The 17,136-nt window shown below is 42.3% G+C and overlaps 1 protein-coding gene and 1 non-coding gene across 9 annotated transcripts in view; both read left to right on the forward strand.

The window, feature by feature from the left end:
* The window catches only part of Ak3 (adenylate kinase 3), a 117,046-nt gene that overhangs the window by 42,614 nt on the left and 57,296 nt on the right, over nucleotides 1–17,136 (forward strand). For 2 of the 8 annotated variants that reach the window (XM_087183486.1, XM_087183485.1), the window contains exon 1: nucleotides 8,610–8,834. The exons of 1 other annotated variant lie outside the window; for it this stretch is intronic. In XM_087183486.1, the coding sequence (XP_087039612.1) occupies nucleotides 8,684–8,834 (151 nt within the window). In that variant the 5' untranslated portion in view covers nucleotides 8,610–8,683. Of the gene's footprint in view, nucleotides 1–8,095; nucleotides 8,337–8,606; nucleotides 8,835–11,463; nucleotides 11,539–17,136 lie in introns of those variants that run through there. 5 more of the 8 variants (XM_021252790.2, XM_004838237.3, XM_087183487.1 and 2 more) reach the window with 5 other exon arrangements.
* On the forward strand, nucleotides 13,517–13,623 carry LOC147825934 (U6 spliceosomal RNA). Its single transcript, XR_015440183.1, has one exon. It is a non-coding gene; the product is annotated as a U6 spliceosomal RNA (small nuclear RNA).

Consider the following 17,136-nt stretch of genomic DNA (forward strand, 5'->3'; position numbering starts at 1 on the left):
AAGTGAGCTTGGAAGTTGATCCCTCCTGGGTTGTGGCTTGACACGACAGTAGCTCCAGCCAATACTTTGCGACATCAAGTGAGACAGAGGCAAAGGCACCTAGCTGCGCTGTGCCTGGATTCCAGACTCATGGAAAAAGTGAGATAATAGATTTTGTTGTTTAACCCTGCTAAGTTTTGAACTAGCTTATTAAAGTGAAATAGATAACTACAGTAGAGTCCTTCTCTGTGAGGCCTGGCCATCCCAGCTGAGCTGCCAGTTTTAGACGCATAACTGAGCCCAGGAGAAACCAGCAAGAGAACCAACACAATTGGGATAGAAAAATGTCCTGTTGTAGTAAGCCAGGAGTGACTTTCTATGGTAGTCTGTAACTGATTGTGCTGGATTAACTAATGGTCAACTTGGAATGCCCAGCTGAAGTGAGTCAGCATGGTTCTGGGTGTGGAAGACCCACCTGAGGATTGTTGCCAACGAAAACAATGAAAACTGGAGAGAAGGAAGATTGTTGGCTGTTGATTTTCTTGAAGAAGAAAATCCTGGTTTTCCTGATGCGAACTTGGCTGTTCTTGTCAGAGGAGAAGCTCAGGTCCTGGCTGTCACTGGAGATGGCTGCTGTTTCCTCAGGGGAGCTGTGGTCTTTGCCTTGAGCATCGCTTCCTGGCTGCAGTGCAGATCCCTCAGCCTGGGGGCACAGACCCTTCACCCCACCAGTGCAGACTTTCTAGCTTCCTCCACTTGCCTTTGGGCCTTCCTGGTGCAGATCCTCCATACGGACTTGCATGAGACATTGCTGTGGGCTCTAGGCCTCTGGCTGGACTTGTGCAGGACATTAGTGTGGGACCCAGGCCCTCAGCTGTACTCTTCGGGTTTCTAGCATGTGGACAGATCTCTTGCACTCCTCTGCATTTGACTTTTGGGGTGAATATTATAAAATAATGCTATAAATCATGTATTAAATCTGTACTTATTGAATCTGTTCGTTTATTAAATGTGTGTATTAAATCTGTTCCCTTGCAAACCCTGACTGCAACACTGACGCACCTTTCTCCTCTCTTCCCCACTACAGTCCTGCTCATGGCTTCTCAGACACTAAGCCTTTCTGTTCTTTTATTCTCACTCAAGTAACTTACAGTATGAACTAACACACATATATATGCACGTACATACATTTCCTAGGGTTGCCATGGCAAAGTACCACAACCTGGGAGGCTTAAAACGATGAAAAGTTACTCTCTCACTGTTCTGGAGGTTACTAGGCAAAATGAAGCTGGCGGCAGGGTTGTGGTCTCTCAGACTCAAGGACAGAATCAGTTTCCATCTCTTAGCTGCTAGTGACCTTCCGAGTCCCTTGGCCTGCAGCTATTTAACTTCAGTCTCATCATCCCGTGGCATTCACCCCAGTGTCTTCACATCATATTGGGTTAAGGGCTGACTCAACTCCAGAATGACCTACTTTTAACTAATTACGTCTGTGACAACCCTACATCCCAGCAAGGGCATGTTCTGAGGTATGAGGTGATCCCAGTATCACAGCTCTACCATCTTTGGAGGAGAAACACTTCCACCCATGACACGTGACTGAACTCTCAAATATCCCAGGGTTGAGTGTGACAGCACAGTGATTCTTAGGAGTTAATGTCAACAGACATTTATTGAATGCCCACTGTGTGCAAAGCATTCATGTGAGCTTTATTTGATTCAAATGAATCTATATAAAGTCATATATAGTTTGGGCAGACCTTGCTAGATTAAAAATTAAATTAGGATCTGTATAAATTTTGAGGTCTGTCATTACCGCTGGAGCAAGTTAAGCAGTGAACAGACCGGCTCAGATACCTGTGTGTGGTGAAACAACGTGCTGAGTACGGCTGTCAGACCTCTGGTTTGGCAGGCACTCACTCATCTGTAATCAGCGACCTTCAGCAAACCCAAAGCAAGTCAGCACTTCGTGGGCCAGTTAGTGTGTGACAACGCTCAGCCCTGCCTCTCACCCCACTCCCTAATGACCGGGCAATTCATTCCTCAGCTATTCTGTTTGAATATTTTTTTCCTAAGCCAAATACCACCACCCCCCTTAAGTCTCTTTTGGAACTGAAATTACAGCTGTTCCCAGCTTTGGAGATCAGAAGTCTTTTTGCATACCTTCGGGTTTTCTAGGATTGCATAACTCGAGCTTGTCCAGACTTTCTGCCAGTTCTGTATGTTGTTTATTTAATCCTTTCCTTGGCTTGTTCTGATGCTCTTTTTCTAACTACATGAATCAAATGTTTAATTCATTTTTAGTCTTTCTTGCTTAGTATGAATATGTATAAGCTATTAATTTTCTCTTTAAGCACGGGGCTGTCTACCTATTGAAATCCCCCTGCCCATTCACCCAGCTCAGTTTGGCTCTGAGCAAGTTCTCCCTTGCCGCCTGTCTCAAAAACAACTTCCATCTTCTTTGGAACTGAAAGCTGTTTTGAGCCACTCATTTGGCAGCCTCCAAGGAAGATGGCACCGCGTTTATTTTCACAGAGCCTTCTTTTTGCCTTAGCATAGTGTGTGTAGGTGTATGTGTGGGGGATAACAAAGGACAATGGATAACCTTTATTGGACATTTGCCCTGTAGCTTGTATTGCATTAATTATAGCACTTTACACACATTATTGTAACTACTCCCAGGCCTATTTTACAGATAAAGTGCTACACAATATTCCTCTTCTTGGAACATGCCAAACATTCGGTTGTAGGGCCTTCCTCATGGTTGGCATTACTCTCCCTCCATATCCCAATGCAGTACTCACAGCAACCTTCCTGCTTAGGCCTCCCAGGTGCGGGGATCCCAGGAGTACACCACTGTCAGGTAAAAGGGCCGAAAACCAAGACCAGACCAGGCCACAACAAGCCTTTATTAGGAAAACAGATCTGCCGGGCTGTCTCTGAACAAAGGAGAGTCAAAAGCAATATGGCCGGGGCAGGGAGAGTCTTTTATAGAGACTGGGGTGGGGTTTGTGGGGGCTGAGGTGGGGTTGAATGAGGTAGTGACTAGGGAATGAAGGAGCCGGTGATGTCACTAGCTGGAGAGTATTAGGTTACTCTCTAGGCGGGAACAGGGACATGCTGGGAAGAAGGGTTTGTTCTTCGGTGGGAGCAACCATCTTGGCATAATGTCACACAGGGGAGGGGGCAAGGCAGGATAGGAAGAGGGCAGCTACTATACATAATAGCTGCTGAGGTAGTGGGAGACCTATCATTCCAGGCTTTTGTTTTATGATAGTTGGGTGAAAGTCTCTTCTTCTGGAGGTGCTTCCTGTTGACAAGGGGCGAAGATCGGGGCTAGACCTGGATCTGATGAGGCCTGTGGCAAGTGGGGACCTCTTCCTTTTGTCATACTGGCTGGTACCCTGCCATGATGAACTCCGTGACTGTCTGGCTGGTGAATGCCCTCATTTGTTCATGCAAGAAATTTTGAAAACAGCGAACCAGGCATGGTCCAAAACAGAGAATTAAACAGATAATACTGAGGGGTCCCAAGAGTAGTAATAGCCAGGGGAACCATGAGCTTCAGGAACCAAACGTACCCCACCATTGATTAGTACCTTGGGGGGCATATCTATCTGGCCCATTGAGTTTTAATTTTTTTCATTTGACCTGTAATTTTTTTTCATTATTTACATAGGTTTTACAGAGACAGCTGGATGTTTAGGGGCTCATTTGTTATAGAATTAAGAGACTGTTAGGAAAGTAAGAGATCATAGCTCCTGATCTAAGGGCCCATGTGTCATGTCCTTGCTCTTAGAGAATGAGTGGAAAAGTGATAAACACAATTTATATAATCTTTATAATCCTTTCTTTTTTAGAATATAAAAGGTGTATGTAACTGAGCAAATGTCTTTTGGAGGCCAACATACCGATGAGTGTAGTGTTACTATGAACCTGACTTGTCCTTTAAATTCAAGGCCATGAAAACACACATTTTAGGTTGATAGTTCCAGCAAAGCCATGGAATAGTTGTGTAAAGGACAGTTTTATTCCTGTATCTCTCAGTTTTTGGAGGCCTCCTAGATATATTTAAAAATAAAGAGAACTGATAACCTCAACAAGGACACTGGCCAACTTAAGGCGATCAAGTGTAACATAAAAGGCTTGATCTTTTTAGACAAGGGTAGGTATCCAGGAAATATGAACACAATGAGAGAAGAGGCATCATAAACAGAGAACAAGGATGTACATTATTTTAAAAGGAATAAATCTTGTAGCTGCTTGGTATAGAACTTATCCTGACTGTCACTGACAAGCAGGTGATTTTTTCCCAATACTCTTACTTTATGGTTTTTTGGATTTTTTGGGTTTTGATCACTACACAATAGTTAATTAGTTATCACAGAATCAGAAAAACACTTATCTAAAAGGACAGATCTGGAGACCAGTGGTTTCTAGGATTGGACACCTGTAAAGAACTTATTTTAATTTTTCTGAAAAGAATCTATACACACTTGTAGCTAATTAATGATTTTCCCTTCTATTTAGTACCCAAAGCTTTGTCTTTTTGAAATGGCTGTCATGAGTGAACCAAAAGATTTTAGTGGGTGGGCTATGTCTTAATTTTTCTGAAGTCTAGCTTTATTATTATGTCATTGCTTTATACCTCTTTTCGTTATTTTTTCTGCTGGGGGTTTAAGACCAAGTTAAAGTGAGACCTGTGTCAATCAATATGAACCTCTTGTTATCTATTAAGGTCAGTTTAGTCTCCCCAGGCCATTACTTTGGAACCATGCACAGTGCCTCTCTGCTTTTCTGTCAGTGTCAGCCGTCAGGATGGGTCATGGCCTTGCTTGACCAAGTTGCTTTCAGTGAAAGCACTGGAGATTTTTTTCTTGGCAAACCCTCCTTTGGCACACAGTACATTGTCCTCTGGTGTCCAGCAATCTCCCAGTTTAGGAGGTTGAGTGACTTACCAAAGATGTAGGACCCTGTAGAGAAGGTTCCCTCATGTCCTGGAACTTTGTTGACCTTGAGGGGCCAGGGCCAAAATATTGGCTGTCCTCATAGCCCAGTTACCTTTTAGTTTTGGTCTCCAAACTTTAGTTGTTGAACACCCAGAAGAGAAGGTCAATAGCGTTAGCATTGTAACAAGAGTAATGAATTTAACTATTATAATTTTACCTGAATAACAAGCATTTTGGAATTTAAAATATAGAGAACTGTTACTGTTATCAGTCATGGTTGTTTTTGAGTAGTTGAATTCCTGTAGAATATTAACAGAAAAAGAGCCACAAATAATATTTTAACACGACAATTATGATGACTTTACCTTTGTAACACATTTAAATGTCCATCTTGATGTAAAATAGCCATTGTTAAACGTACTCATTTTTTGAAAACACCAAGTTTTTATCTAACTTATCTTTTAAAAAATAAATAAATAAATAAATTATCTTTTGATAGGATACCATCTAAAGAAAATATCTCAGCCCATATATGTATCTGTTGTTGTAAACAGCTGGAGTGTATGAAAAAGGCAAATACCTGAATCAAAAAGAGGTTATCATAAACAAATATTAGAAAACCTGTATAGTCAGAAAGTATAAATACATTTAGCACACTAGAAAAAATAAAACCTTGTTATTGTTGTTTTTTACAGGATATTTAGTCCTTTGAAAATGACCAGTGTAAGCATACCATAATAACATATTTAGAATTTATCCCTTTGATGACAATTGATATAAACAGTATAATAATATATTTAAGTAATATTTATTGATATAAATCTTTTATAAGGCTATGAAAACTATCGGGTCAGTCTGTTGTAAGATGAAAACTGTTGAGGTCCCCCTAGTGAACAAAGACTGGAAAATATTTCCATGTGGCCACTCCTCTGTTCACCAAGGGGAGCATGCCTTGAACTTAATAACCTTTATAAATAAAACAGCTGTACAATTGGACAAAAAACAAAGATATAAGACAATTTCTAAAACTAGAGTGCACTCAAATATATTTAGCCCAATGGAATTAAAATATCTTTATAATTTTAGGTTTATAATTATAAGTCAGACTATTTAAAACTTTTTATAAGTCGATTAACAGAGATCTCTTGTAGAATTAGAATCAGAAGGAATGAAAACTCCATTCCTGTAAACCTTTATAACAAACTTAAAACCAACAAGCAAACATACATATTTCCTTCACAAATCACTTTTGCACACCTTGACATACCTAGGCCTTTTGGTCTTGTCCTTTTAACCAGACATATAAAAACCTTCTATCTCAAAAATATATCTTTTCCTTATAGCTTTTTTAATATTTTGTCCCTCACTATAAACCTTTTATGAGTCAGAGAGTCATATGGTCTCTGTGGCCTCTATCTGCCTAGCCTAGCTGAGAGTCCCATTGTGGGAAAGTTTTTGATATAGACATCAGGATCAGAGAAGAAGGAGCCTAAGCATTTTTTAATTTGAGAAAGATCAAAGAAAGAGAACGGCACATGTACTCTAACAATGCTCTCGGTCCGGCAACCTCTCAGAGAGGCATCTGTGTGGGTGGGGCCCATGTGGGAAGGGTGGGTAGCAAGAATGGGTTTGGGGAGATGGTGGGGATTGGGGAGGAGGAGGTAAAGGAGGGTCACAAGATGGTGGAGAAGGGCCATGTGGTGAGGTGGAAGGAGACAAAGGAGAGGTACAAGATGGCGGGGGGAGAAGAAGTACGGGACGAGGCAGAAGGGTTTAGAGGGTTTTAAGGTCGGGGAGGTGTGAGTGGTGAGTGATCAGCTGGATCAAATGTTTTGGAATCAGGAGTGGAATCGGGAAGGGTGGGCGGCGAAGCTCGGGGTAGGAGTACTTGAGAAGAACAGGTTTGACAGAGGGAGGGTCGAGAGCATAGGTAGAAAAAAGGCTTGTAAGGGATTTCTGACCATTTGCCATTGCGCTGACAGAAGTTGTGTAAATCACACAGAAAGTTAAAATTTAAAGTGCCATTTTGGGGCCATGGAAACCCACTAATTTATACTGAGGCCAAACCTAATTACGATAGAAAACAAGTCTTTTTGGCTTAAAGTGTGGTCCCAACAATCCAAGGGGTTTGAGTTGTGCCAGGAAGCAGCCCAGAGGTGTTGAGGGAGGGGGTTTAGATTGTTGGGCCCCCATGTTAGAGCTGGTGAGGAGGAGGCAGCTCCCGGGGAGAGGGACAAAGGGGAGAAGCATCCTTGTCCCCTTTGAAAATCTCCGAGTGAGTCTCCCAGAGGGAGAGAACGAGAGGAGGTGGGCCGATGGGACGTCTCCCAGGGGCAAGGTCCTGGGCCCAGTAGCCGTGGAGGATTCTCTGACCAAGCGCTTGGATTTCTGAGAAGTCCCCGGAGGGAGAGAGAACAAAACAGAGAACCCAACGAGAGAGGGAGGCTGAAGTCCCTACTCACCCAGACATTGGTGACCGGTGTGGATGTGTAGCGCCACCAATGGCAAAGGTAGAAAGGCCCAGAGGGTTCTGGCAACGGCAGATAGGGTCCGTCCAATGGAGATGGCCAAAAGGTCAATCAACCCCGTCCTGCGGGGGATCATCCATTAATGGACCATTACCTTCCGAGTCACGGCACCAGAAATGTCAAGTAAAAGGGCCGAAAACCAAGACCAGACCAGGCCACAACAAGCCTTTATTAGGGGTATAGATCTGCCAAACTATCTCTGAACAAGGGAGAGACAAAAGCAATATGGTCGGGGCAGGGAGAGTCTTTTATAGAGACTGGGGTGGGGTTTGTAGGGGCTGAGGTGGGGTTGAGTGAGGTGGTGACCAGGGAATGGAGGAGCCCGTAATGTCACTAGCTGGTAGGTAAGCGAGCATTAGGTTACTCTCTAGGCGGGAACAGGGGCATGCTGGGAAGAAGGGTTTGTTCTTTGGTGGGAGCAACCATCTTGGCATAATGTCACACAGGGGAGGGGGCAAAGCAGGCATGATAGGAAGAGGGCAGCTACTATACATAATAGCTGCTGAGGTAGTGGGAGACCTATCAACCACCATACCTGGATGCAAATGCCAGTCTTTAAAACTTTATTGACCATCAGATCTAAAACAGCCTCCCACCACACCATCACATTCTGTTTTATTTATAGCACCGTTTCAAATTATCTCGCTGGCTCGTTTCCTCATCATGATCTGCTACTTCTAGTAGACTTGAAACTAGGGAGCAGAACTTTTTCGTGTTCACTACAGCATTCTCAGCCTCCTAGGAACCATGACACATAGTAGGCACTAAACAGATATGAAATGAATGCATTTCTGGAGCCCATAGTGCCGAGAAACCAGTACCTTTGGAGTCTGCAAAGCAAAAGTAGCTACTTTTGCTTCTGGAAGCGCGGGCCTGGGAGGTAAGAGACCCATTCCCTGGATATGTGACTTGAGAAGCCCCCTTGGGAAAACTGCAGTGAGGAGGCAGGGGCCTCAGGCCCGGGTCCCCAGCAGTGTTTCTACCCGAGGGACACAGGTGGGGGCGGGGAGGCAGAGGAGGAGGCTGGAGCGGGGAAAGGGAAGCGCAGGGTGGGGGCGGTGATGACCCCGCCAAGGAGGGAAGGGGACGCCCGCCCGGTGGAGGGAGGCTGGGTGGCCGGGGCGGGGCGCCCCGTGGCCGTCGCCCACTTCCGGGAGAGCCGGGCCCGCGGCCGCCGCCTGCTCAGCGCTGCCAGCCGCCGGGCCAGGCCGAGGCCTCTGAGGCGGCATGGGGGCGTCCGCGCGGCTGCTGCGCGCCGTGATCATGGGCGCGCCGGGATCGGGCAAGGGCACCGTGTCGTCGCGCATCTTGCAGCACTTCGCGCTGAAGCACCTCTCCAGCGGAGACCTGCTGCGGCGGAACATGCTGCAGGGCACAGGTGGGGCTTCCCTGCGGCCGCCCGGGAGCTCGGGAGTTCGCAGGCCGGAGCCGCGCGCTGCGCCCCGGCGGAGATGCCCGGGTACCGGCGCCTGTTCCCCACGCGCGGGAGGGCGGCCCTGGATTCTCTTACTTTGTGTCCCACCCGGTTAAGCTCGGGATCTTGCAGTCCTTACCTTTCGCGCGTGATCTCAAGGCCGGGAATTTATTTACCCTAATTGCCGTCACAAAATTGGCTTAGGTTTTGATACTTCCAGAGATTTCTCAGCCACGAAAGTTATTTTTGTGTGTTACATGAAAGATTGTTTTGTTTCCCATGCCAGATACATCCTTACAACTCAGCACAAAATGTAGTCAACATGTTATAATGGGTGAATTTGTGATGTGTAAGTTCTGTTTCCAGTGGGCGATTTTTTTTTTTTTTTTGGTACCGGGGATCGAACTCGGCTCCTTGCGCTTGCGCAGCAGACGGCGAAACCACTGAGCTAAATCCCAGGCCCAAAGTGGGCGATTTTTAAAAAGCCAACAGCGGAGTTATTTTTCCACCTCTCAAAAGTATTGACCTGAAGCTCATTTACATAGAATGTATGGGGAGGGGGGCTCGACTTGGTGGCAGCACGCCTGTAACCCCAGTGCTCAGGGAGGCTGAGGCAGAAGGATCTCGAATTTGTGATGAAGTGAGACCCTGTGTCAAACGGAGGTGGGAGGGGACGAGGGGAAACTTTCTCTCATTGCCCACCTCAGTCCTGTTCTTCAGAGAGGAATAATATGTTTCCTTCCAGAAGTGTTTAATTATGTACAAGCACATATATGTGTATCTTTTATGTAACATGTAATCACATCGGCTGCACCAGTCTTGTTTTCACTTTATATATAGGATCTCTTTCCACATGGAGATGTAGAAATGCATTTTAATCTGTTTGAGGAAAAATCTGTTTGCTGAATCTACTGTATTTATTTTACTGGTCCTTTCTTGATGAGCATTTAAATTTATTTCCAGGTGAGGTTTTTATCTGTTTAAAAAACACTGACATTCAAATGAAAGGAAAAAAAGTCTACCCAGAGTTGTTTGTCTCTTGGGGTTATTTGATTCAGTACCCAGGATCTGTAGTGCATTACTACTTTTATTTCTAATACTGACTTCTTTCCTTCTCTGGTACTGGGGATTGAACCCAGGGCCTTCACACTGAGCTGCATCCCCACTTTGTGATCTTCCTGCCTCAGTCTTCTAGAGTGCTGGAATTACAGGCATGTGCCACCAATACCAGCTAACATTGATCTTCACAAATAATAGTGTCTCACAGTTAATTCAGCATTATCAGAAGGTTAAATGGACTATTTTACTAAATATTCTTGATGCAATATATTGAAATAGGTAATTGTAAGCAGTGCTCAGGACTGTAGGCTGTGACTGGTTGGTGTGAGGTATCCAACGTACAGGGGAGTAAGAACCCTTAAAGAAAGAAATAACTGAAAAATTACTGAGCAGTGAAGCATAACTATGAGGTTAGGGAGCACCTTCAGGAAACACTGTTGACAATTTATGAAAACACAGAACATTTTTAAAAAGTAAATTGAAAAGCCAATTAAACTTAAAAAAAATGAAGAAAACGTGCTCCTTGCTTGTTTCCTGACATTCTTGCTGTCTGATCGTGGCTTATGCCTATAATCTCAGCTACTTAGGAGGAACAGGATTTGAAGGTCAGCCTGGGCAACATGGTGCTGAGAACTTGTCACACACACACACACACACACACATATGCAAAAGCCACGCATGGTGGTGCAAGCTTGTCATTTCAGTACTCTGGGAGGCTGAGGCAGGAGTGTCACCAGTTTGAGCCCAATCTGGGCAACTTAGTGAGATAGAGAGGCCTTGTCTCAGAACTCAAAATAAAAAAATAGAAAAGGGCTGGGGATATGGCTCAGTGTGAAGGGCAGGTTCAGTGCGGGGGGGGGGGGCATTCTGGAGTTTTAAGGAGATTTTTTTTTTTTTTAAATAAATAAAGTTACTTCTTTTAAAAATTTAAAAATTCAGGCCAGGAGAATGAGAAGGTCATGAGAGAAGTATCTGCAGGGTCATAGTTCAGGGTGCTTGTACTGAGGGGGTTGGGCTCTCCGCGCAGCAAGGGCAAGTTCCACAGCTTACCCAGGGCCCTCACCGACCCAGGACGGTTCCCACCACGCCTGACTCACCCTGTGGGTTCCTGAAGCGTTGGTCCTGGGGTGGCTGGGTCCCTCGATGGAGCTCTCCAGTGAAGTATGGGCCACACTAACAAGGACAACAGAAAATGAAGCCTGGGGAGGTGCTGAGAGTGTTGTTACAGATGTTAATGATCTGTTGATTATTACAGCCCTGAATAACAATCTGCCATTACAAATTGTTTTTTCAGAACAGTGTCTGGCACAGTCTTATAATATATATAGAATATATTCTCAATAAATATCTGTGAATGGGTTGGATATTTTCACAGAGTCAGAGCCAAGAGAGGTGCAATCTTTAAAAAAACAAAATTGTTTCACTGGGCCGGGGATTTAGCTCAGTGTGACCGCGCCTGCCTTGAAAGCACAAAGTCCTGAGTTTGATCCCTGGTACCAGAAAAAAAAATTGCTTCATGCTGTTTTTTTGAGACAAGGTCTCCCTATGGAGCCCAGGCTGGCTTGACTCATGGCGATCCTGCCTCAGCCTCTGGGTGCTGGGATTACAGGTGAGCACCACCACACCAGGCTTGCTTCATGCTTTCTGATTCTAAAAGTACATCATATTTATTATAAAGAGAGAAAAATATCATGAGAATTTAAAAAAAAAAGAAAATTAAGATCTTCTATAACTGTGCCTCTTCACACAGAGACAATTATAATGAGCCCTTCGGTGTTGTCTAGCTTTTGCAGTACTGGAGATTTAACCCTTTTGTGCTTTCCATTGATTGATTGATTGATTGATTGGGATACTGAGATCCACTTGGGGTGTTGGACTAGTCCAGCCCTTTTTTTAAAAATTTTGAGACAAGGTCTCACTAAGTTGCCTAAGTTGGGCTTGAATTCATGATCCTCCTGCCTCAGCCTCCCTAAGCACTGGGATTACAGTGTGTGCCACCTGGCCTGGTTCTCTTACTATTTTTTCTTTCTCTTTTTCCTCTGTGCTCCATTGTATTGGCAATATTATTATATTTTGGATACTCTTTATTCTTTTTTTTTTTTCTGGTACCGGGATCGAACTCAGGTCATTGCCGCTTGAGCAGCAGGCGGCAAAACCATTGAGCTAAATCCCCAGCCCCTGGATACTCTTTATTCTTATTTATCATGGGCATGTTCACACATTGTAAGCAGTCTTTAAAATACTGAATTTCATCAAGGTTGCAAGTTCTTAAACATTTTTCCTATTATTGGACATTTATGTTGTTAGTCGTTCTATAGTATAATGAATACTATTATGACTTTTTTCTATTTCTCTCTTTCTCTCTCTTTTGGTTTTTTGAGACAAGTCTCACTATGTAGCACAGGCTGGCCTCAAACTCTCAGCGATCTTCCTGCCTCAGCCTCCCCAGTGCTGAGATTATAGATGTGTGCCACCAGTCCCAGCTCGTTAGGACTATTCCTGTTCATGGATATTTGACAGCATCTTTCCTTATTTTCCTTCAAATAAATTTCTAGTGTGTAATTGCTAGGTATAAACCACCATTTCATGAAGGTGATCTATTTTATGGCCTGTGTTTATATCTTATAACTAAAGTTTAAAATTATCCCAGGAGTTGAGTTTCCTGTTCTTTAAGTTTAAAAATGTGTGGAGCAAACTTTTTTTTTGGTACCAGGGATCCAACTTGGGACCTTATGTTTTCGAGGCAGGTGGCAGAACCACTGAGCTAAATCCCCGGCAAGCAAACTTTTTTTTCTAGCAGTGGTTGGTATAAAGAATCCACTTGTCAAAATGGGCTTTGAAAGAAGAGTTTATTCTAATAAATAGGGACTAAAGTCAGGAATTAAAATCAGGAGATTCTAGTAGCTAGCCGAGAAAAGCTGAGTTTATCACATCTGTGTGTGGATGGGCTGGCACTGGAAGAGAGAGATAGTGGCAACTAGCTGGGAGAGATTTCATCCATGAGAGGATGGGCTAACACCAGGAGAGAGATATTAGCAACTAACTGGGGGAAGGAATTAGGCTTATGTAGGTATTGAAGGGTCTAAGGAATCGGGTGAAATATTTATGACTTGGATGTCCAAGGACAGTCTGCTCACATGTGTAGACAACCACTTGACTTTTTGGTCCCAGGGGGGTTGTATACTTCATTTTGAGCCCTTTTGCCCTGTAAGAAGCTGCTGTTGTTTGCTAAAACCAGCCTGTTTGCTTTGTCCTGTTGGTTTAGGCCAGGCCTGACAGTGTTGACCTCACTGCTACCTATCTGGACCTAGAAGGTTTCCTTATCTGTAAGTGCAGCCATGGATATATTATTAAAACAGAAGGTTTCTTCTGTGAGGGGGAAGATCGTCTCAGGAGATGGGATGGGGCAGTGGAGACACTAGGCCGCCCAGTGACAGTAGCAAACCTGGAGGAACCACAGAGCACACTGGGCCCCAGGCCTGGACACTAGAGTTGGATCTGTAGGCGATTAGTCTCACCTCTCATTCACATGAGGAAAATGAGCTCCAGAGAGGTGAAAGAATTTGCTCAATAATAAACAGCGTGTACTGCTCACTCAAGCAGCACATGTACTAACACTGGAACAATACAGAGGAGATTAGCATGGTCGCTGCTCAAGGATGAAATAGAAATTCACAAAGCACTCCATAAGAAAAGAAATGAAAAAAACCAGCATTTACTGAGGGCCCAGGGTGAAAATCCAGGTCTCCTGTGTGTCTGATAAATACTTTCCACTATGAAGTATTTTCCAAATTGAGATTCATGAAAAAAATTCAGGTAGACGAAATATTCTCTTTTTATTTCAAAGTATATTGAGAGAAAATAAATCAATATTTCATGAACATCATAGCTTGCTTATTTAAAAAGTTGAATCACTTTAAAGGAAACCATAATAAATAAAAGTTCACCTATGGTAGAAATTGTAAGGGTGACCTGTGATTGCCCAGAATTTGAATCTTACTTCTTATCCATCTGTTGGGGAAATCGATCTCAGTGGATAAATCTTCAACCCCTTGTCAGCTCCCAAGTTTGTAGAAGTCTCACAAAGTGCCCCTGAACACTCATGAAGCACCAGCGTGTGTAACTAGGGTAATAGAGCAAATTATTTGTGTAATAATTTTAATTTAATAGCCAATACACTTACACAGTTTGGAATTCCAAAAGATCTAAAAAGCATATTTAGTGAACTCCAAGCTATTTCATGCACATATAACCAAATGTTTACTTACTTTTCCTTTGGTGTTTGTGTTTTATGTAAGGAGTAAAGCACTGTACATACTGTTCTGAACCTTCAACAATATTGCTTTCAGAAGGAGTGCCTCATTTCATTTTTTTCCCAACAGCTTTACTGAGATATGATTCACATTCCATAAATTTACCAATGCGCAATGTACAAGTCAATGAAGTTTAGTATATTTGTAAATTGTGCAACTATCACAACCTGTTTTAGAATGACTTCATTACCCACAAAAGAAACCAGGCCACCCAGCCTCACCTGAGCCTCTGACATTAATGCACCTCTGTATCTCTTGATTTGCTTATTCTGGACATTTCATATAATTTTTGGTCTGGCTTCTTTGACTTAGCATAGTTGTTGCTATTGTTTTATTATTTATTTAGTTAGTTAGTTAGTTTTTTGAGACAAGGTCTCTCTTTGTAGTTCAGGCTGACCCTGAGCTCACTATGTGGCCAAGGCTGCCCTGGAACTCTCAGCAATCCTCCTGCCTCAGCCTCCCACATGCTGGGATTACAGACATGTGCCACCATGCTCAGGTCTGTTCTGGACATTTTATGTACATAGATGGAATCATACAGTGAGTAGTCTTTAATGTCTAGCTTCTTTTACTTAACATAATGTTTTCAGGGTTCATCCATGTTGTAACATGTATCAGTATTTCATTTTGTTTTATTGCTAAATATTTTTCCATTTATGGATATGTCACATTTATTCATTTATCAGTTAATGGACATTTGGCTTGTTTACACTTCTTGATTATTTTGAATAATGCTGTTGTGAACATTCATACACAAGTTTTACTATGGGTATATAAGTCTTTAAGTTTATTTTGAGTGCTTAGGACAGGAATTCCTAGATCATATAGGTAGCAACTTTTTTTAATCTTTTGAAAAACTGAAAAACTACTAGTTTTCTAAACTGACTATACCATTTTATGATCCTACCAGCAGTGTATGAGGGCTGCAATTTTTCCACATTCTTGCCCATACTTGTCATTTGTCCTTTTGAGTAGCCATTTTAATGAGCGTGAAGTGCTATCTTACTGTATTTTTCATGTGCATTTCCCTAGTGACCAGTAATATCGAGCATCTTTTCATGAGTTTATTGGCCATTTGTGTCTTTTCTCTGGAGAAATGTATATTCAAATCCTGTGCCCGTTTTAATATTTATTACTCTGTTCTTTTATTAGTACTGTTACTATTATTATACTAGTACATTTTTGCATACGTAATGACTGCATTCCCTGTGGGGAGTTGGTTCATGTACATAACACATCTCAATGGTTTTTCATCCCCCTCCCCCCACCTCTTGGTCCCTTTTCTATTTGCAAAAGTTCTATTACTTATTCAGGTATTTAGATATTAGCAGAGACATGATTTGCAAAAATTTCCTTCCAAACAAAAATAAATTTTGTCTTCCATCCCATGGATTGTGTTTTCATTTTCTTGATGATATTCTTTGAAACACAAAGTTTTAGGATTTTAATCATGTCCATTTATTTATCCCTTTGTTAGATGTGCTTTTGGCTTCATAGCTAATCATGCAAAGTCATTAAGATTTATACCTGTGGGGGTTTTTTCAGAGTTTTATAGTATTAGCTCTTGAATATTCATATTGAGTTAATTTTTAAAAATATGGTGTGAAGCCATGGCCCAATTTCATTCTTTTGTATCTGATTATTCAGTTGTCTCAACAGCATTTGTTGGAAAGGCTGTTTTTCCTCAGTGAATTGTCTTGGCATCCTTGTTGAACAATTGACTGTAAATCTGAGAGTTATTTTTGGACTCTGAAATTTATTCTTGAATCCATGTGTCTCTTCTCATGCTAGTACCACACAGGCTTGATTGCTGTTTTGAAATTGGAAGTGTGTGTCCTCCAAGTTTTTTCTTCTTTTTTGAGGTTTTGACTATTCTGGGTCCCTTGAATTTGCATATGAATTTTAGGATCTGCTTGTTGATTTCTGCAAAGACATCAAGTAGGTAGGATTTTGATAGGATTACACTGAATCTGTAGGTCATTATGAAGAGTATTACTACCTTAACAATATTAATTCTTACAGTCCATAAACGTCAGATGTCTTTTATTTAGTTAGGTCTTCTTTTTATTTTGCACTTCTTTTTAAAAATGTCTGGGCAATTTAGGGACTTAGATGCTATCTCAAAATGAAAAAGTTTTTAAAGGCTGAGGATATAGCTCAGTGCAAAGGTCCTGGGTTCAGACCTCACCTGGGAAAAATTTTAAAATAAAAAATGTATAAAAAGTAGCATTTATATGCATTTATAGACTAGATCCTTTTTGTTTATTTTTCTGGACTAATTTCCCTGGCTACAGTACCAAGTATAATGTCCATTAGAAGTGGCAAGAGCAGATTATGTAGTCTTAAAGCTCTTCTACTGATGAAATTCATCATTTTTTATTAATTACTCTTATCACGTAAATTCATTTGTTGCCATTGCTTGGATGTTTATTTTTGAGAGAGGGTCTGCCCTGTAGTTTTAGACTGGTCTTGAACTCATTCTGTAGCCCAGGATGGCCTTGAACTCAGCGATCCTTCTGCCTCAGCTTCCCTAAGTGCTGGGATTACAGCAAATTTGGATTGGTTAGATTTTTTTTCCCCCATTAAGTTTATTGGTACATTTTAGATATAAAATACAGTTACATACATCATTGGGATCTTGTACCATTACATGAGTATCTTGGTTCTTATTTTTTTCCCCTTCCCCTGCCCTCCCTTCACCTCCTCCACCCTTCCCTATTTGAAAAGATTTTGTTTCTATTTTTTTCCTTTTCTCGTATTTTTTCTTTTCCTTCCTTTCCTTTCCCCTACCCCTCCCACTTCCCCTGCTCCTTTAGACCTTTACATCCTATTACACAATATCAATTATACATTTTTTAAATTACAATATCAAGATCTAGGAGACATTACCACAG

Source organism: Heterocephalus glaber, unplaced genomic scaffold, assembly GCF_053883595.1.
Source record: "Heterocephalus glaber isolate CG9 unplaced genomic scaffold, H.glaber_assembly_v1.0 deba00001481, whole genome shotgun sequence".
Classification (NCBI taxonomy): domain Eukaryota; kingdom Metazoa; phylum Chordata; class Mammalia; order Rodentia; family Bathyergidae; genus Heterocephalus; species Heterocephalus glaber.